Source organism: Mirounga angustirostris, unplaced genomic scaffold (genome assembly GCF_029215605.1).
Source record: "Mirounga angustirostris isolate CCGP_5_RB_7025 unplaced genomic scaffold, mMirAng1.0.hap1 SCAF_9, whole genome shotgun sequence".
Classification (NCBI taxonomy): Eukaryota; Metazoa; Chordata; class Mammalia; order Carnivora; family Phocidae; genus Mirounga; species Mirounga angustirostris.
Window position 1 is genome coordinate 86952249 of NW_026991717.1, and position 20644 is coordinate 86972892.

Sequence of the window (20644 nt, forward strand, 5' to 3'; positions counted from 1 at the left end):
GACTCCGGGATCATGAGCCGAAGGCAGACGCTTAACTAACTGAGCCACCCAGGCGCCCCCAAACAGACTGATTCTGATGACATCTCCAGTCCTAAGTCCTCTTATGAGGTTGGACTGCTAGACCTGAGAGATCAAGCTGTGTCATTACGGTTAGTAGAAGCCACTGACTAAACAGTTTATGTATGCAGTATACAGTATAGTTCATACAGTATAGTTTTTGTTTTTTTAGAGGGAGGGGTGGAGCAGAGGGAGAGAATCTTAAGCAGGTTCCACGCCCAGTGTGGCGCTTGATGCAGGGCTCAATCTCACAACCCTGAGCCAAAGTCAAGAGTTGGGACACCTAACCAACTGAGCCACCCCATCACCCCCATATAGTTTTCTACTTTTGAAAAATACATCTGCTCTTTAAAACAGGTATGCTATTCATTAAGGGTCCTTGATGACTATATTTAAGATGAAATCATGCAAAAGGATACTGAAATTGAAGCTACTTTCTAATTGCAATAGGCTTATAAGCCAGAATATTCTGTGTTTTCTTTATTTCCATATATACACACAACAGACACTGTGCTATTTACATGGATTATCTCAATGTTTATACCAATCTTATGATTTTATCTCTCTTAACAGGTTTTTTTTTAAAAGATTTTGTTTATTTGAGAGAGAATGAGAGAGCATAAAAGCAGTGGGGAGGGGAAGAGGCAGAGGAAAAAAGCAGACTCCCCGCTGAGGAGGGAGCCGGACTCAGGGCTCGATCCCAGGACTCTGGGATCATGACCTGGGCCGAAGGCAGATGTTAACTGACTGAGCCACCCAGGTGCCCCTCATTAACAGGTTTTTAACCTGGAGTCCATGAACTTGAATGGGAAAAAAATTACATCTCTACTTTTACTATCCTCCCGTTACGTAGCATTTCCTTCAGTTACAAACATAGGCAACAAACCATAGCAGCATTCATTGATAACTGTGACTCTTAGCATTAGAAGTCCTAAATGTTTTCATATCAAATTGTAGTTGCAGGTGTTTTAGAATATTCACACAGTAGTTCAAAATATGGTAGCTATTAAACCTACCTCTAGATCATGTGTGATTGCAGACTTCCTGTCTATAGCTTCTGGTACCAAATAACCATAGGCCTGGAAGCCAACACCCAACATTGTAGGTGTATGTTCTCACATTGGTGACATTGGTATTTGCATTACTTTCCACCATTCCCTATGTATGATTGATCTATAAATGGAAGGAACTGAGCCACAAGACCACCCCACAGGTTCTTAGGCAAGCTAAACAACAGCTGTCATACTCATCTTTATTAAAAAATTAACTTGCCTATATATATATACATACATATATATTTTTTAAGTTTAAATATTCTCTACACCCAATGTGAGGTTCAAACTCACGACCCATGGGCGCAGTGGCGTGTGCCTGTAGTCCCAGCTACTCAGGAGGCTGAAGCAGGAGGACCGCTTGAGCCCAGGAGTTCTGGGCTGTAGTGCGCTATGCCGATCAGGTGTCCGCACTAAGTTTGGCATCAATATGGTGGCCTCCCAGGAGCAGGGGTCCACCAGGTTGTCTATGGAGGGGTGAACCAGCCCAGTATGGAAACGGAGCAGATCAAACTCATGACCCAGAGATCAACAAGAGTCATAAGCTCTTCCCCCTGAGCCAGCCAGGTGCCCCTTGCCTGTATTTTATTTTTATTCATTTATTTTTTTGGCCCTTTGCCTATATTTTAAATATACTGCCTTGCTTAAAGTATATATCAAATTTTAAAAATATTTTGATAACATATCAGTATAATTGTTTCCCTTGTAGTCTTATGTATTTTATTTGTGCAATAAAAACATTGTGAGGAGTTCATAAACATCATCACACTACCAAATAGGAGTCCATGGCCCCCAAAAGGTTAAAAAAAACAGAATCCTATACCATGAGAAAATGAGTTTTCACCACTGTCCTATCCCATCCCAGGTATGGGTCCTGAGAGTTTTCTCCAACATTTCTCCCAAGAACTCCTGCTGCAAAGAAGGGGTTATTATCCAAAAGCAGCAGTTTGGATGAGGCTCGATACAACTTTGTGCGAGAGTGGAGAAGTATTCCTTCTGCTAGGTGGTCTATAGCTGATGACCCAAAGAGTCCCCCTTTTGAAAGAGAAAACAATGGCTTACCTGGTTCCTTGGGCACAAGTGGCTTAAATATTTGATCTGTATCACTGGCTTGTCTTTCATGTAGTAAACAATCTCTTCTCTGTGGCACTGAGCAACTTGATGTACAATAAATCCCCTCTGCAGATGACACTATAATGCCTTTCTCCCAAACCCAAGGCCTCCACTAGGTGGCCTCCCTGACTTCCGCTAGCTTTAGGCCTGTACTCTGCCCCCCACCAAATTCTCAGCTGAGGTCACCCTGTGAAACCTAGGACTCAAAAAAACATAGCTTGAAAATCACTGATTTATCATGATTTCTCACCTCAAATAGAAATACCTTTATTGTGGCAAATGATTATTTTAAAACCCAAATAATAAAAAGCTAAAAGTCAAAAATCTATCCACTGTACAATTTACTTGTAACTTTCCAGTCTAATACTCAGAATCATGTATACTTATACATTGTATGTGCTGTATCCTATAACAAACTTTTTTCTCTTAATGTTAATTAATAGCATATATACATGTAGATTTCATCCTTTTCACCAGCTGCACAATATTATCTTATATGTCAGTACCATAATTTAATCAAGTGCCATCAGTGAACACTTAAATAGTGAAAATCCTTATACATACAAATTTGTGTACTCATTCTTCCCAGCTTGAGATATACTTGACATATAACATTGTTTTTTAAGTTTAAGATGTACAGCAAGTAACAAAATACAGAACCAAAAGTAGACTGAACAAGTTAAGGAATTTATTATCTCATGTAACAAAAAGTCCAAAGAAAAAGCAGTTCCAGGATTGGTTAATTCAGAAGCACAATTAAGGTGCTTTCTATCTATGCATCCTGCTATCCTCAATATGATGGCTTTCATCTTTATGCTTATCCTCCCGGTTATCAGACGGAAGAGGAAATGACAGATGTACGAGATGAGCACTGACGCCAACACACTGAGAAGATAGGGTCCAATGAAAGTTGGTGTGCCTAATCCGGTTATCCACCCCTCTGCTCTTCGGAAATAGTAATTAGAGAATTAGAACCTTCACCAGCCCTTCCACACATGGGGAGAGAAGCTGAAGTCAAGACTGTAACAGGAGTAAGTATAAAATTCCTTCCTCAAATACCTAATATTCTTTGGCCCTGGAGTCACTGAATTCACATTTAAACTAATCTATATTACACCTTATTACATTAATGGAGCTCTCAAGGACTGAATTCTATTAAAGTAAAATTAAGGACTAAATTCTGTTAAAGTAAAATGAACCTTTTAAGCAATTTAGGCGGTTAGATAGGATGTATGTATCACACACACAATACACAATGTATATAATAAAATCCTTATAGGCATAAAAATTCTTAATAGAAATAAATTAAAATAAAAATTGTTTAATTTAGTGTACTGTTTGCTTTTCTTAAATAACTAAAACAAATTCATAAAGCAAAATCAGAATTTGTTCATTCTTACAGAAATGATTCTGATTGATACATACTTTTCTTAATGCTAATTCATCAAACCCTGAATTTTGCTTCTCTATCTGTGGTTAAATACACACCACTATAAGCAAATAAGAACGTTTAAAATAAGGGTCCTACATCTTGGGGTTTAGTTATTTGAAATCAGGTTTTTCATTCTGAATAGTTACAGTAAAATCTATGTTATGATAGAATGTCTCTTTATCTGCTTTAAAAAGGTCTGTTAAATTAATAAACTAAAACCTTACTCCTGCTTAAGAGTGCATCTTTCATTACATAAGTTAGCAAATAGCTTATATCAATACAAATGTCCAATAATAATTAAATCATTGCTACTTGAAATACTTTATACATGAATAATTTATCTCTTTACATTGTTGAAGCCTTGCCTTGCATTTCAGTATGTTTTATAGCTTCTGTATCATCACCTGAAATTTACCTAAAAAAGGAAAAAGGAAAAATCATTCCTTGATTTTTAGGTACAAGGAAAAAAAGCCTAAACATCAATTTTCTGTTGTATTAGAGAGTAGTTCCAATGAAGAAACTTGCTATGTCAAACATCTTTTCACACTTTTCATTCATAATACTCAATAAAGTCAATTTCATTTTTATGAGATGATTATTTGTTTTGTGAATAGGTGTCTTTGCTTCTCTTTGTGATTCCTACCTTTTGGGTATTTCACTGCCTATTATCATTGTGAATAGAAAGGAAATATAGTGAAGCTCAAGTCAATTTTATTCTTGGTTGGTAGCTTTGGTAAAAAGATCTTTGGAAAGGAGTTTAGCGATAAAAGACTAGTGGCTTTATCTAGCTTTATTCTAGAAAATTGTTTTTAAAAAAGACATTTTCAATGCTATAGGGAAATTTGTTATCTTAAAAGAATAATGCAGAAATTTTTCCTTTAAAAGTTAAGAATCACCAGAGCACCTGGGTGGGGCAGTTGGTTGAGCATCTGACTCTTGGTTTCAGTTCAGGTCGTGATCTTGGGGTCTTGGGATTGAGCCCTGTGTCAGGATCCGCACCGAAGACAGAGTCCACTTGGGACTCCCTCCCTCTCCTTCTGCCCTCCCCTGCCCCTAGAATAAATAAATCTTTAAAAATAAATACATAGGGACACCTGGGTGGCTCAGCCAGTTAAGCATCTGTCTTTGGCTCAGGTCACGATCCCAGGGTCCTGAGATCGAGCCCGTATCAGGCTCCCTGCTCAGCAGGGAGTCTGCCTCTCCCTCTGCCTTTCCCCCTGGCTCGTGCTCTGTCACTCACTCTCTCTTGCTCTCTCTCAAATAAACAAAAATAAATACATAAATATATAAAAGAATCACCATTTAAACTGTCTTATACATTTGGATTACTTTAGCACACTTTCTTAAATCACTGTCCATTATGAATTCTACATATTACATTAAAAGTTAAAATTGATAAAAGTTAAAACAAAATGGCTTTAGCATTTTAAATTTTCTTTAAATTAACAAAAACAAACAAAAAAACACCAGACTTGAAAAATAATCACTGAAAACATTTTTAAGAAATGTGAATTCAACTTACAGGCTGGCATTGAAGACACTTCGGCTGTGACAATACTTTTTATCCCCAAGTTTGATAAGCCACCTCTGATTAAGCCACACGTAAATGCTAAATACTGAAAGGGACAAAAATGTAAAGAATATTAAGGATTTACTAAGATAGCAATACTACTGATAAATATGACATTTAGTTAAGCCTTGCTATTAATAAGTCACTGCTGGGGCACCTGGATGGCTCAGTTAGTTAAGCAGCTGCCTTTAGCTCAGGTAATGATCTCAGGGTCCTGGGATTGAGCCCTGCATCAGTCTCCCTGCTCAGCAGGGAGTCTGCTTCTCCCTCTGCCCTTCACCCTGCTTGTGCTCTCTCTCTCTCTTACTCTCTCTCAAATAAATAAAAATAAAATACATAAATAAATAAAAGTTAAGAATCACCACCTAAGTTGTCTTATACACAAAACCCAGAAACACAGATATACTTAACACAAAACATGTATTCTTAGAAACAAATGCTAACAATATTAAAAAATTGTTTTTTTAATTAACTAAAGGAGATTGTAAATATAAACTCTGAGGTGAGTAATTTCGTACAACTAATGCCAGTTTTACAAGCTTGACTATCTTTTCTGATATATCTATGCTATATTCAAGAATCTAACATTAATTTACATTTCAATGGCATTTATTTATAGTGTTTCATTAGTCATCATAAGCCTATTCAGCTAGAGGTTAATATAGGTTATTTTAATATGATGAACACCTGTCTCCTATTTCATTGAAAAGAGCTTAAATAAAGGGGTGCCTGGGTCGCTCAGTCAGTTAAGCATCTGCCTTCCACTCAGGTCATGATCCACATCGGGCTCTGTGCTCAGCAGGGAGTGTGCTCCTCCCCTGCTCGTGCTCTCTCTCTCTCAAATAAATAAAATATTTATTTAGATTTTATTTATTTATTTGTCAGAGAGAGAGAGCACAAGCAGGGAGAATGGCAGGCAGAGGGTGAAGCAGGCTCCCCGCTGAGCAAGGAGCCAGTTTCAGGACTCAATCCCAGGACCCTGGGATCATGACCTGAGCCAAAGGCAGACGCTTAACCAACTGAGCCACTCAGGCATCCCAATACATAAAATCTTTAAAAAAAAGAAAGAAAGAGGGGCTCCTGGGTGGCTCAGTCATTAAGCGTCTGCCTTCGGCTCAGGTCATGATCCCAGGGTCCTGGGATCGAGCCCCGCATCGGGCTCTCTGCTCCACAGGAAGCCTGCTTCTCCCTCTCCCACTCCCCCTGCTTGTGTTCCCTCTCTTGCTGTCTCTCTCTCTGTCAAATAAAAAAAAAGTGCTTAAACAAAAAAGAACAACTTTAAAACCTATTCTAAATTCAAAAGTCTGTTGTGGTTCGCATTGTGCTTTCCCTATGAAAACCCCCATCTTCTACTCCATTAAATACCTTAGATGCATGTTCTAAATACTGCTTTCCTGTAGACATCTGAGTAAGCAGACGGAATTTGTTGTCCTGAAGTACATAGATACCCTGTTTCAAAAATAGAAAAAACATCCAAAGTCAGTGTAGTCTGTAGTCCTTAAAAATGATCTCTTCCCTTCAAAACAATTCAAGAGTTTTTTTAAGTTATTAAAACTCTCCTTTCCACTGGTCAAATTTCTTTAAATGAAGGAATTTTGCAGTGTTCAAGCTGAAGAGTTGTTCAGAACTTTATAACACTAATATTTATTGAATGCTTTAAGATACTAAAGATATAAAGATGCATAAGATAGTTCCTACCCTTGGGGGCGCCTGGGTGACTTAGTCGTTAAGATAGTTCCTACCCTTAAAGAGCCCACAGTCTAGTGTAAAGGAATCAGAAATACATTTCCAGGTGGAATTAGCAGTTATATATTATTAGCTCATATCAAGAAAGCCAATAATCAGTCACTTCTTCCCATCAGCATTTCAATATTTACAAAGTAAAATATTGTTATATGAAAAAATGAAAGCTACTGGTAGCTACTAAATTATTTTCACTTTCTAATCCTTAATCAAAATGCCAAATCCACTCTAAATATTTCCTTGAGTTTTATAAAACAAATCTATTTAAATGCATAAATTTCCATGTAATCTATTAAACCTTATATTAACAAATTATTTTAAGAAGAGAAAAATGACATCAACTAAATATTGCAAGAGTTACTTAAGAGTTAAATATGCTCTATAAATTAAACTTTAGAAATTACTCTAAAGACAAATTATTTTTTTTAAGATTTTATTTATTTGACAGGGAACACAAGCAGGGAGAGTGGGAGAGGGAGAAGCAGGCTTCCCGCTGAGCAGAGAGCCCTATGTGGGGCTCGATCCCAGGACCCCGGGACCATGACCTGAGCCGAAGGCAGATGCTTAACAACTGAGCCACCCCGGCACCCTTCTAAAGACAAATGTGACATATTTGTGGTTCTGCAGAAAACCACCACCAAGTAATAATAACTAAGGAACCAAATCCTAAAACCTTTAGCATTCTGACATTTGCTACTTTTTAAAACCTAAGATAAGTTATTTAATTGGGGGAAAGAAACATCTATCATTACCGATAATTGTCTTTTTTTTATTCACTATATCCTATTATAGAGAAAAGTAATGATGTATTAATAACATATAAAAGAAACATTTCAAAGTTGACTAGAAATTAAAGTTTTATATAATAAATAAATGACTAAAATAGAATATTTATGTTAAGTTAAAAGACTTAAAAAATAGGCGTTAATTTGTCTAAATACCTGATGATTTGTCCTTAGATTGTCAATTTGTTTCTTGAATACTGTAGTCCAAAAATCTTTACAAATGAACTTCATGATATCTAACTCATCCTTGAACCTTGCAGTATCTTTTGTAAACCTAAAAAAACCAACTTAAATTAGTATTTTTCCTCCAAAGAAAGCAGGAGGGTCATATTATTCACTAATTTTGAAATGCCAAAATAGCACTGAACATTTACTGACAGTCATAAAGTGATAAGCACCAAGCAAAGAAGATCCCATCTCAATTCACATTGTTATGTAATTATGGTGCTAAAATTAGTCTAACAGTAAGCTGCAATTTTAGGTACGATTCATTCTAGCACACTAAAAAAAAAATGCTGAGCATAATCATGGTATTGTTATATAAAACATAACCAGATTCAGTTATTCAGATAATGAGAAAGGAATACATTATGAATTGATCTATAAATTAGAAGATTACTAAATGCATGAACATAGACTCTAAAGCATTTCCATCCCTTGCATCTAAACAAAAATCCATTTACGTTAAAGAACCTCCTAGACCGTAAGTAGAAAATGCAACAAGATTTTGGATAGTTGTTTCAGTACACCAAATTTTTTAGGAAAGAAGTCTAAAATACAAAATATACATATACATTTTCTTCAAATATTAAAACATGAAAGTTGGATAACGGAGTTAAAATAGCATCAGACCTAAAAACAAATTGTAATCTGTGAATTAAAGAACAGAGAATAAATAAAATTTAGGAATTAAAACTAAAGTATTTCAAATTTTATACAATCTTTTGAAATGGATCATCTTTGTTTATAACCTACCTGGAAGAAAATTTTCAAATCCATACTGCTCACCTTTCTATCAATCCTTGTCCCACTCGAAACCCCATGTTTTCCAGCTTAGTAATACAGCGTCCATTTTCCTATTTTAAAAAATATTAGTTTGGAATATTTTTAGAATGTGAGGATATTAATATTTAAAAAATTGTTTTAAGATGTTGACTAAAAATATTAATGTAAGTGGTTACACTTTTTTCACTAAAACATTCTTTTTCTTTTTTTTAAAATTTTATTTATTTGAGAGTGAGCAAGAGACAGCCTAAGTAGGGGGAGGGGCAGAGGGAGACCAAGAAGCAGACTCCCCTGCTGAGCAGGAAGCCTGCCACAGGGCTAGATCCCAGGACCCTGAGATCAAGACCTGAGCTAAAGGCAGACACTTAACCGACTGAGCCACCCAGGCACCCTTACTAAAGTATTCTAAGAAAAAGTGAATTACAATTTATATTTGAGTTTTCTTAGTACTAATCATTTCATAAGGCAATAAAGTAAACAGGGAACTGTTACTACTTTTCAGAAATGCCAACCCCTCTTCCTAATTACTCCCTCTAACCTTTCTTTTTTTTTCCCATTTTCAACTATTCTTCTCTCCTCAGTTATAAAAATGAAGTCAAAGTATCACCTTTCCATCAGTCATTCCCTTTGGGAGGTCATTAAATTCTATTGTTCCTTGCTTCAAAATGTCTCTTAGAGTCATCCAAGCTTTCCAGTTCTCAGTGTCTTAGTTGATGACCCCACCATCCTATGCCAGGAATCATGCAGTTGAGTTGGTTTGCTCTTTGACGATCTCATTCAGTCTTCAGACTTTAAATACTACTCATATGCTGAATCTACAAAGTCGTATATAATCCAGATTTCTCTATCTCGCAGGCCTCAACCTTCTACTCTTTTTCATTCACATGGGCTCTAGCTATACTAGTCTTGCTGTTCTTAAACATGCCAGGCATGCTCCAATCTCAAGTCTCCTGCACAGGCAGCTCTTCCTCCAGATATCCACATAACGAACTCCCTTGCTTCAAGTCTTCACTCACATGTCACATGCCCATTTTTTTTTTCAGGTATACAATATAATCATTCAACAATTCTATAGATTATTCAGTGCTCATCACAGTTTAAGTATATTCTTAATCACCTTTATTTCACGCATCACCCTACCCACCCACATCAATGAGGCTCACTTTAACGATCTTCTTTAAAACTGCAACATTATTCCCTTTCAGAAATTCTCCGTTCTGGTGATTCTCAAAGTGTGCCCCAAGACCAGTAACATTAGCATCATGTATGAACTTGTAAAAACTGCAAATTCTGAAACCCAATTTACTGAATCAGAAACTGTACGTGTGGGGTTAGTAATCTGTGTTTTAAGAAGCCCTCTAAAAGTAGGGTGCCTGGCTGGCTCAGTGGGTAGAGCATGCAACTCTTGATCTCTGGGTTGTAAATTCAAGCCCCACGCTGGGTGTAGAGATTACTTAAAAATAAAGTAAAAAAAAAAAAAAAAAGCCCTCTAAAATGATTCTGATGCCCTATCCCATTTCCCTGCTTAATTAGTCTCCAAAGAACTTCTTTCACCATTTAACATACAATATACATTTTACTAATTCCACATCCCCAACCTCTGCTAGAATACAGCTCCAAAATGGCAGGATATTTATATATTCTAAAGCTTGTTAGTCTCCACTAAGTATATCATAGACCTCATTATTTGCTGAACTTTCTTCTAAGGAACCATGTATTCTACTAATAAGGTTGTGACTACTAAATCTGTACTTTTATATTACAGAGTTTATTGGACATAGCTATAGAGAGGTCCCACAGCCCCCTCAAATAAGGCACATTCAAAATGATATTCGGGGCACCTGGCTGACTCAGTCACAAGAGCATGCAACTAGATCCCAGGGTTGTAAGTCTGAGCCCCACACTGGGTGTAGAGATTACTTAAAAATAAAATCTTTAAAAAAATTAAATGAGGGGCGCCTGGGTGGCTCAGTCAATTAAGCAACCAACTCTTGGTTTCGGCTCAGGTTGTGGTCTCAGGGTTGTGGGATCGATTCCTGCATTTGGCTGGATGCTTAGCACGAAGTCGGCTTGAGATTTTCTCCCTCTACCTACCCCCACCCTGGCTCCCACAGGTGCGTGTGTGGCACTCTCTAGCTCTCTCAAAAATAAATAAATAAAATCTTTTTAAAAAAAGTTATTATCTTAATTTCCTCAGCCTGTGCTGCCTCTAAAATTCCCTAAATTCATTAATGGCACCACCATCCACCCAGTAACCCCAACCAGAAAACTTCCATTTTCTTCACCTCTTTACTCCCAATCCTCCACATGCACTGCAGTCCTATGGAGCCTATCGTCTATATGTTTTCAAAATTTATCTTCTCTCTCCATCCTTACTACTTAAGTTAGCCCTTCTCATTTCTCTCCTGGTTTTCAGTCAGAGCTTTCCAAATGATCTCCTTTTGTCTAGTTTTTTCCTCCTTTGATTTCTGTCTTCGGTATTTCTGGTACAGACTTTCTAAAAACCAAATCATGTTCTCTACTGAACCTTTCAGCACCCTCTCCCCTTTCTTCAAAATAAAGATCAAACTCCTTAGCATGGCATTATGTGCCTTTCCTTAAATGATCCTGGCTAGTTAACCAGATTCACTAACAGCCACATATCCACAAACATCTCTCCTTCTACCACTCTGAAATTTATGCAACAACTCCAGAGTTCCATGCTTTCTTCAGCCATGCCACATACGGTATATGGAATACCACATGCTGTTCCATACATTGTATAGCTTTTTTATTTTTTTAAGATTTTATTTATTTATTTGAAAGAGAGCATGAGCAAGGGGAGAGGAAGAGGGAGAAGCAGACTCACCACTGAGCTGGATGCGGGACCCAATCACAGGACCCTGAGATCATGACCTGAGCCAAAGGCAGACACATAACCGACTGAGCCACCCCGGTGCACCTCTATTTTTAAAGATTTATTTGAGAGAGCGAGCGTGTGTGTGCAGTGGGGAGAGGGAAAGGAACAGAGAGAATCTCAAGCAGACACCCCACTGAGCATGGAGCCTGAGATGGGGCTTGATCTCAGAACCCTGAGATCATGACCTGAGCCAAAACCAAGAGTTCGAAACCCAACAAACTGAGCCACCCAATAGACTGTATATCCTTTAAATTCAGCCTAAGTATCATATCCTCCCAAAAGCCTTCCTTCACACTCCTTTAGGCCCCATGCTGTCATAACACTCTGCACATAAATCTATTATTGTACTTACCACAATCATTCGTCTTTCTGTTATTCTCCAGCTCACTTCAAAACATGCTCAGGTGGAAAAAAAAAATGCTCAGGTGGAATAAGTAACCTGTCAGCCTTTGTGGGACAATCTGGTCTTTGTAGAATCAGCCAGGAGTATGTTGATTAGCAGGAAATATGATTATATGTAGACATCCTCAAATCCTAACTATTGATCACATGAGCTTTTGAATTATGCTCTAGTAAATACCTTCTGATGTTGCTATTTGTTCATTCACTTTGGTATCTGTGAATATTAATGAGTGGGTACCAAATCTTTAAGAAAAATTAAACTTGAGGATATTTTATCTATTAACTAAAAATCTATTCTCCATAAATTGGTAAATGCCCAATTATTCAGCTTTTAAAGATTTAATTCCTCCTTAAGTATAGTTTGAAAATCATTGATTCGGAGGGTGAGAACACTGGTTCTTTCCTTTATTTCACTTCAAAACTTATGACCATTTCTTAAAAGATATATAAAAATGATTGCTTAATGTCAGGCTTATGTGTCTTTCTTTTACATTTTTTTATTATGACAAATCTGAAGTACACTTAAAGTAGAGACACTAATACAACGAACCCTCATATACCTAGATTCCGAAATGAATTCTAATCAACACCGCCACATTAACTTTTTAAAATCCTTTTTGCTTATATGCACTTTCAATTCCCCACTGTAAACAAAGTGCAATAAGAAAAAATATATATTTTTATTTAGTTAGTTTTAAATATTTATTTTTAAGTAATCTCTACACCCAGGGTGGAGCTCAAACTTACAACCCAAAGATCAAGAGTCTCATGCTCAGTTGGGGCACCTGGGCGGCGCAGTAGGTTAAGCGTCCGACTCTTGATTTCAGCCCAGGTTGTGATCTCAGGGTTGTGGGATCACACTCAGCATGGAATCTGCTTGAGTTTCCCTCTCTCTCTCCCTCTGCAACCCCTCCCCCCCACTCTTGTGCTCTCTCTCTCAAAGAAATAAACAAATCTTTAAAAAAGTAAGAGTCGCATGCTCTACCCACTGGGCCAGCCAGGCACCCCAAAATTATTTTTATTTTTTTTAAAGATTTTATTTATTTATTTGACAGCAGGAGAGAGAGCAAGAGAGAACACAAGCAGGGGGAGCAGCAGAGGGAGAAGGAGAAGTAGGGCCCCACCGACTGAGCCACCCAGGTGCCCCCCAAAAGTTCTGTTTAGATTAAATGATTCAAAACTTACAGCTTTCCTCTCCCTTATATGACGAGCACATCTCTTAATATTATCAGTCATGATTACAATAGCTCTGTTTTATTTTGGTTAATCCACTGGAAAAAAGAGGGATTAAAAAAAAAGATTTTCCAGGCTAAAAGTTGAAAGAGGGAAAGTAGAGAGAGAGGAGTAAAAAGAACTGATTGCACACATGCTGTTGAGGGAGCAGGGGTTTAATGACAAAAGAGTAAAAGAGGTGTGTTGCTCATTATTCTTTGGGAAGAGGGTAAAAAGAAGGCTAACTTTGCTTAAACAGTAAACGTCTGCTACTCATCACTTAGCATAGATGCTAAACATTAATAACTATTGGTTGTTGATGATAATGAAGTCAAAAGTGTGTAACTTGGAAAAAATCTCTATTACAGATGGGTCTGAATAAGAATAGATCTGCTTCATTTCCAATACTCTTCCCAGTATCTTTCTAATATCTCCAAATGCATCATGCTTTTCTGCCATAGACTGAATGTGTCCCCCCCAAAATTCTTATTTTGAAATCCTAACCCCCAATGTGATAGTATTAAATAGGGGCCTTGGGAGGTGATTCTGTCATGAGGATAGAGCTGTTAAAAACAGAATTAATGCCACTATAAAAGAGATCCCAGAGAGCTAGCTAGCCCCCTTCCACCATGTGAACATACAGCCAAAAGACATCCATCTATGAACCAGGCAAAGGCCTTCATCAGACCAGAATTTGCTGGTGCCTTGATCTTGGACTCTTCAGCCTTCACAATTGTGAGAAATAAAGTCACCCACTCTACGGTGTTTTGTTACAGCAGCCTGAATAGACTAATACACTATCCTTCTTGTGGTTTACACATGAGCAGTACCTTTCCCAGATTCCTACAGACACCTAAGAAATTCAACCTGTTCAAAATAATTCATTCTTTAAACTTTTTAAAGATTTTATTTGAGAGAGAGAGTGCGCACACGCACGAGCAGGGGAGGGCCAGAGGGAGACAGAGAGAAGCAGACTCCCCGCTGAGCAAGGAGCCCGATGCGGGACTCGATCCCGGGACTCCAGGATCATGACCTGAGCCGAAGGCAGACGCTTAACCAGCTGAGCCACCCAGGTGCCCCAAAATAATTCATTCTTTATCTCTTTCTTTTATTTCCTCTCCATCCAGGACAGCTGCTCAAGTTAAAAACCTGGGGATAATTTTCAATCCTCAATCCTATACCTAACCAAGTCCTAGAAATTCTACCTCCTAACTTTCAAACCATTCTCTCCTTTTCTGTCTTAATTCAGATCTTCATCATCTCCTGCCGACTCCTGAAATAATGAATCTTCTCACTACAAGGATCTTCTCTCACCAACCCAAACACTGGATTATCTTTCTAAAATGCAAATCGACCACACCATTCTGATCTTTAAAATTCTCCACTGGGGCACATGGGTGGGCTCAGTCGGGTTAAGTGTCCAACTCTCGATTTTGGCTCAGGTCAAGATCTCGGGATTGTGAGACAGCCCCACATAGCGCTCTGCACTGAGTGTGGGGCCTGCTTAAGATTCTCTCTCCCTCTCTCTCTACCCCTTCCCCCATCACTCTCTCTCTCTTTCCCCGTGCCCCTCCCCAGCTCGTGCTCTCTCTCTCTCTTAAAAAAAAAAAAAATTGGGGCGCCTGGGTGGCTCAGTCGTTAAGCGTCTGCCTTCAGCTCAGGTCATGATCCCAGAGTCCTGGGATTGAGTCCTGCATAGGGCTCCCTGCTCAGTGGGAAGCCTGCTTCTCCCTCCCCCACTTCCCCTGCTTGTGTTCCCTCTCTCACTATATCTCTTTCTGTCAAACATATAAATAAAATCTTTAAAAATAAAAATCTCCACTGCGAATGTGAAATTCTTTAATCATACCGCATACAGGGCTCTTTCCAGCTTCAGTTCTCAACATTTCTCACTCTCCACCCAGTCAATCTAGTCACAGTGAAATGCTTAAGCATATTTAAATGCACTACACTCTTTCATACCCCTATGCCTTTACTTTTTCCTAAGATGCTTTCCCTACCCCCACTTTCCACCCCTCTTTATCAACAGCATTATAGAAAGGGCTTCTGACTTGAGCATGACTTTGGAGTATCTCATTTATAGTATTCATTAGAACTCCATGATTTTATACCTAATTACTACCCAATACATTAATTATTCATTGAACCCCTATTCCGCAATGACTGTTAGGTGGGGGGTTGATCAGTGTCAGGCTCACAATACACACTTAATAAATATTTTCTGAATGAATCAATGAATGAATGAAGATTCCCACAAATTAGAAGGAACTCCCTGGAGAATGGAGTCATTGTTTCATTACTATACCCCCAGCACGAAGAACTACCTCTGACATATAATGGGCACTAAATAATAACTATTTTTTGAATTAAATGTGTTTCCTAATTATAGTAACGCCTGCAAACTTCCCTTTAATCTCAAATCGCATTAGCCTTCTGTCTTCGAGGTGCGTGCAGTAATGCTGATGGTTATAGATAGGAGGTGGGGGGAGTTTCTCAAGTCTGTCCAGTGGATGGCTCCGGGGTGCTGGAAGTGACAGAATTACGTAGGGGTGCCAAAACCAGCTGTGCGGTTAACCCTGCCATAAATTACGGTAGCGACAACGCTAAAAGTAAAATCTGTGACCTGCAGAATCAAATATGGGAATGGACAAAAAAAAAAAAAAAAAAGATCAAACAGAAAATGCCAAAGAGAAAAGGATGAAAGAAGACTGAAGAGACTGTCATGACAGGTTCTGGGCTTAGGATACGTGGACGTGGACCAGTTTGTCTACTCTTCGGAAGGCCTTCGGTGGCCATAGGACAAGGGTTGAAGGAAAGAACTGAGAGGAAACAAAGAGTGTCACCGCAAAATGACCTCAAGGGCTTTTGGCAGCACTCACCACCTCCCCCTGCTCCGCGGACTTGTACACTCCAGACACCATCTCGTTATGGAGAAGCAAAAACAACGCCTCGTCCGCCATTTCCTGCTTAGTCTTCCAAACGCCGGGTTTCGGCTCTCGTTTGGGCAGGGCTCAAAGATTCCGGCTAGCGCCTGAGCGATTTGGACGGCGGCACCGCGACTCCTTCAGTCCACAGCCAGTTCCTGGTTGCTAGGAGACCGAGGAATTCACTCCGCTTCCCCAAGGCTGGTACAAGTGTGAGCCCGGTACCGGGGCGAGCCCAACGCAGGGCCACCAAGACCTCAGGCCCAACAACTCTGACAGCAGGCGGAAATAGAGCCAGTGGAGACCCTATCCGGCCCCTGGGCGGGGGGCGAAAAAAACAACTTCCGGTCCCGTCTATCCGGGCATTCGCCAGCTCTATGATCACAGTTACTTCCCTGGGACCAACGGCTGGTGTCCAGACAGGGGGTTAGCTTCCTCTCACAAACGACTTCAGACGCGGTGCGGGGAGCGAGGGCGGGGCTGTGAGGGGGGGACAAAGGAACGCCCGATGAAATGTGTTAACCAGCTATGTGTTAGAACTGACAAGAATTAGCTTCATCAAAAGTTTTCATTTCTGCCATATGTTCCTCAATATGAAGAGTAAAGAGAGTGAATGAATAAATCATTTTTTCAGGTTATAAAGTTTAGATATTGAGAAATTGTCCCAATCCACTGTGGATTAACCCTGGTATGCAAAAAGATTGTCATTTTGGCCACCAGAAGTTTACTGGGAGTCAGGTATAAGAGTTAAGGGGGATGGGGGCGCCTGGGTGGCGCAGCCGGTTAAGCGTCTGCCTTCGGCTCAGGTCATGATCCCAGGGTCCTGGGATCGAGCCCCGCATCGGGCTCCCTGCTCTGCAGGAAGCCTGCTTCTCCCTCTCCCACTCCCCCTGCTCGTGTTCCCTCTCTCGCTGTGTCTCTCTGTCAAATAAATAAATAAAATCTTAAAAAAAAAAAAAAAGAGTTAAGGGGGATGAAGTAAGCAAAGAACAAGGTGCACTTGAAACAAAATACAGAACCAGACGATTAGGTGCATGAAAAAGTGCGAAGACCAGAAAAGCAACCTCACTGTGGGAAGTAGCTCATAGGAATTTATGGCAGGGACGCCCGGATGGCTCAGTCGGTTGTCTCTCTTCTGCTCAGGTCATGATCCCAGGATTTTGGGATCAGATGAGTCCCACATAGGGCTCCTTGCTCAGCAGGGAGCCTGCTGCCTGGCAGCTCCCCCTGCTTGTGCTCTCTCTCTGACAAATGAACAAATAAAATCTTTTAGAAAAGGAGCCTATTATCTATGGCAGATATGGGATTTAACTCCTACAGAGATGCAAACACATATATATGCACCTTTTAAATTTGTCAAGTTCTGGCTTAAACTTGTTGCTTAGCCTGTAATTGATTCTTTTCTTAGTAATTCACGAGGAAGATTCTTTCCCAATTAATATAATTAATTTAATTTAATGCTTCCCCCAAGTTTACATATTCAATTTTCTCTAGTTGTTAACAATAACCGCTCAGGGGCGCCTGGGTGGCTCAGTCATTAAGCGTCTGCCTTCGGCTCAGGTCGTGGTCCCAGGGTCCTGGGATCCAGCCCTACATCGGGCTCCCTGCTCCGCAGGAGGCCTGCTTCTCCCTCTCCCACTCCCCCTGCTTGTGTTCCCTCTCTCGCTGTGTCTCTGTCAAATAAGTAAATCTTTAAAAAAAAAATAAATAAACGTCTTAAAAAAAAACCCAAAAAAAACAATAACCGCTCAACTCTCCATATTCTTTCACAGGAATTTAAGATCATGTTCCAGAGTTGCCTGGGTGGCTCAGTCAGTTAAGTGTCTGCCTTTGGCTCAGGTCGGGATTCCTGCTCAGCGGGGAGTCGGCTTCTCCCTCTCCCTCTGCTCCTGCTCATTCTCTCAAATAAATAAAATCTTTAAAAAAAAATTAAGATGATGTTCCATAATTGGAATTATGGCAACTTTTTTCTTTTTTTTTAAATATGTCCTTTCTAATGTTTGCATGTTTTTTTGATCACATAAACATTCCACCTAAGCCTTTGAAAACACTGTTAAAAAGAAAACCACAGGCCCAAAAATGGGAGTCATTTTTGCTACGCCATGTCATCAAATTAGAGCTTAATACTTAACCTAATTGCAGTTTCCTCCACCAGAAACGTAGTCTTAACTGGTAAGTTACGAACTTTTCTGGTCAATACCAATAAGATAATCTGTCAGAGAGGCTTTCTCCAACCCCCAAAGATAGATGAGGTAGTAATACACCTAATTAGACCCTCTTGTTCCCAAAGGAAGGTGACCTCACCTGAAATAATCCTTTTTTCTGTTTATGACTTCCTTGTCCTACCTGTAAAAATCTTTCCCTTTCTGTAGACTTTTGGAACTCTCCTCTGCATGCTAGATGGAATGCTGCCCAATTCATGAATCAATTAATAAAACTAATTGTATCTTTAAAATTTACTCTGTTGAATTTTTGTTATTTAATAATACTAGTGTAATTTCAGAGATTATTTTGCAGCCATAATCTTAATTTTCCTAGCACCCAAATTTCCCATATGTGGAATCATATTCCTTATGTCCTGACTGCATTCTCCCTTTATCATTACCATCAAGGAAAAGGAGTCCAAGCCCACCATTGAGGTCAAAGAGTAACCAACTGACCAACTTACTAAGGTTGATTTCTCAAATAACATGGGGTTCTTAGAGTATTTTGGAATTGATGGGAAACTAGTATTTATTACTAAATGTTGAACACAACAACCCCCTAATGGGGGGTCCCCCATAAAGCTGACTACATTAAATTGCCCAGGATCCTAGTAATAGGTCCTAGGGACGCAGGAAAAGATCCTATGTTTTTGGTTGCCTCTTCCCGGGGTGCCTGGGTGGCTCAGTCCTTAAGCGTCTGCTTTTGGCTCAGGTCATGATCCCAAGGTCCTGGGATCCAGCCCCACATCAGGCTCCAAGCTCTGTGGGAAGCCTGCTTCTCCCTCTGCCCCTGCTTATGTCCCCTCGCTCCTCTCTCTGTGTCAAATAAATAAATAAAATCTTAAAAATAAATAAAATCTTAAAAATAAATAAATAAAAGCATTTTCTCATGGAAACATTGTTACCTTTGGTGGTTAGTATCTACTATTACAACATTCTCATGCTTACAATCAATCAATTTAACAACCCTTATCCCTTTTACCCAGTTTTATTTTTTTTTCCAAAAGAACTTCTCCATTTCTAACATGCCATGTAATTTACTTATATTTATCCTCTGTCTCCATACTTTTCCTGCCCCCAAGCTCCTTGAAGGCAGAGATCTTTATTGCACTCTCCAAGTACCTAGAAAAGTGCCCGGCACATAGTAAGCGCTCAGCAAATACTACTGAATGAATGAATGAATGAGTACATAAATGATTTTTGCTCCCCGAGGAGCCTACAAACCCCACAAAAACAGGAACCACAGCGATCTTGTTCTAGGTTTTATCCTCAGAGCCTAGATTACTGCTGATGCACAAAGGAACTTTTAAAGATAGACAAATTAAGATGGTAACTCGAGTTAAACACTGTTGTCCTAATGCTTGATGCAAGGTTGATGCCCGGCTAAAAGATGATGAGAACCAAGATTATTCATAACATTGTTTCTGTGGGGAAATGCTTTGTGAGCAGTGAGCAGTAATTTGCAAATGCATTTCTGGAACAAAACGGTTCTTATGCTGTCTGTGTACATAGAACAGAACCACAAGTTAGAGGACACTGTCGTATACACACAGGTAACAATGAGCTCCAGACCCCATCCATTCCATCTTAAACTAACCAGCCGTATAGGCCAGGTGTAGACAATAATGCCAGCCTCACAGGTCTCGTCGTTGCTTTTTTAAATCTAGTACACCCTTCCACAGGGTCTGATGAAATAGTGATTATCAGTTGCCGTGACCTAGGGAGTTAGTTATCTCCAGATTCAAATTCCTTATCAGTAATAACAAGCATTTTATTCAAGCTTTGAGTTAAAGACAAGGTATATAAAACGTTTCATACCGTGCCGAAAAAAAAAATTGTTATCTATTAGGATTAATGACTTTTCATGTTCATTTTTTGGTTCCCTCTGCTCATTTTGGTTTAACCCAATGGAGACGCCTGCACCACCCCCTCCAACCCCTCTCTGGGCATGCGCACCGACAGAATGGCCGCACCCTTTCCTAATCTGATCATTTACCCGGGAAGAGGGGAAAAGACTCGCCTTCATCCCACTCTGATGTAATTAGGTGGTTAAAAAGATACAAGGCACGTCATATCCCAGGTTAAAAGGGCTGGAAAACTCCGCGCTCCGCGCCACAGGAGCAGGGCCGTGAACCGGCGCCTCCGAGGACCCTGAGACTCTCAAACGCGCCCAGGCTCTGCGCTAGAAGCGAGCCCGGCCACCGCAGCTAATTCGGGGAGGGAGCCAACCGCCCAGAAGACTTTTC

At 39.6% G+C, this 20644-nt stretch overlaps 1 protein-coding gene across 7 annotated transcripts; it reads right to left on the reverse strand.

Annotated features, from left to right (window-relative positions):
* Positions 1–2888: 2888 nt before the first annotated feature.
* On the reverse strand, positions 2889–20605 carry TRAPPC6B (trafficking protein particle complex subunit 6B). 7 transcript variants are annotated; one of them, XM_064570979.1, is made up of 8 exons: positions 20419–20563; positions 16125–16674; positions 8761–8828; positions 7909–8026; positions 6590–6673; positions 5177–5270; positions 4559–4707; positions 2889–4069 (listed from the first exon to the last, which is right to left on the reverse strand). In XM_064570979.1, exons 3-8 carry the CDS (start codon positions 8793–8795, stop codon positions 4055–4057), a joined length of 495 nt encoding a protein of 164 aa, XP_064427049.1. In that variant the 5' UTR covers positions 8796–8828; positions 16125–16674; positions 20419–20563; the 3' UTR covers positions 2889–4054. The 7 variants fall into 7 exon arrangements, with proteins under 7 accessions (XP_064427049.1, XP_064427047.1, XP_064427048.1 ...); XM_064570977.1 differs by having other exon boundaries at positions 16150–16674; positions 20419–20561; XM_064570978.1 differs by lacking the exon at positions 6590–6673 and having other exon boundaries at positions 16150–16674; positions 20419–20605.
* Between the last annotated feature and the right edge of the window lie 39 nt (positions 20606–20644).

Excerpts from the sequence above, each read along its gene's own strand:
- TRAPPC6B (XM_064570977.1), bottom strand. The coding sequence starts at position 16,230 with ATGGCGGACGAGGCGTTGTTTTTGCTTCTCCATAACGAGATGGTGTCT. Across the intron at positions 8,829-16,149 it reads CCGCGGAGCAGGGGGAGGTG|GAAAATGGACGCTGTATTAC; the intron begins GTGAGTGCTGCC and ends TTTTTAAAATAG. Across the intron at positions 8,027-8,760 it reads GGACAAGGATTGATAGAAAG|GTTTACAAAAGATACTGCAA; the intron begins GTGAGCAGTATG and ends TGGTTTTTTTAG.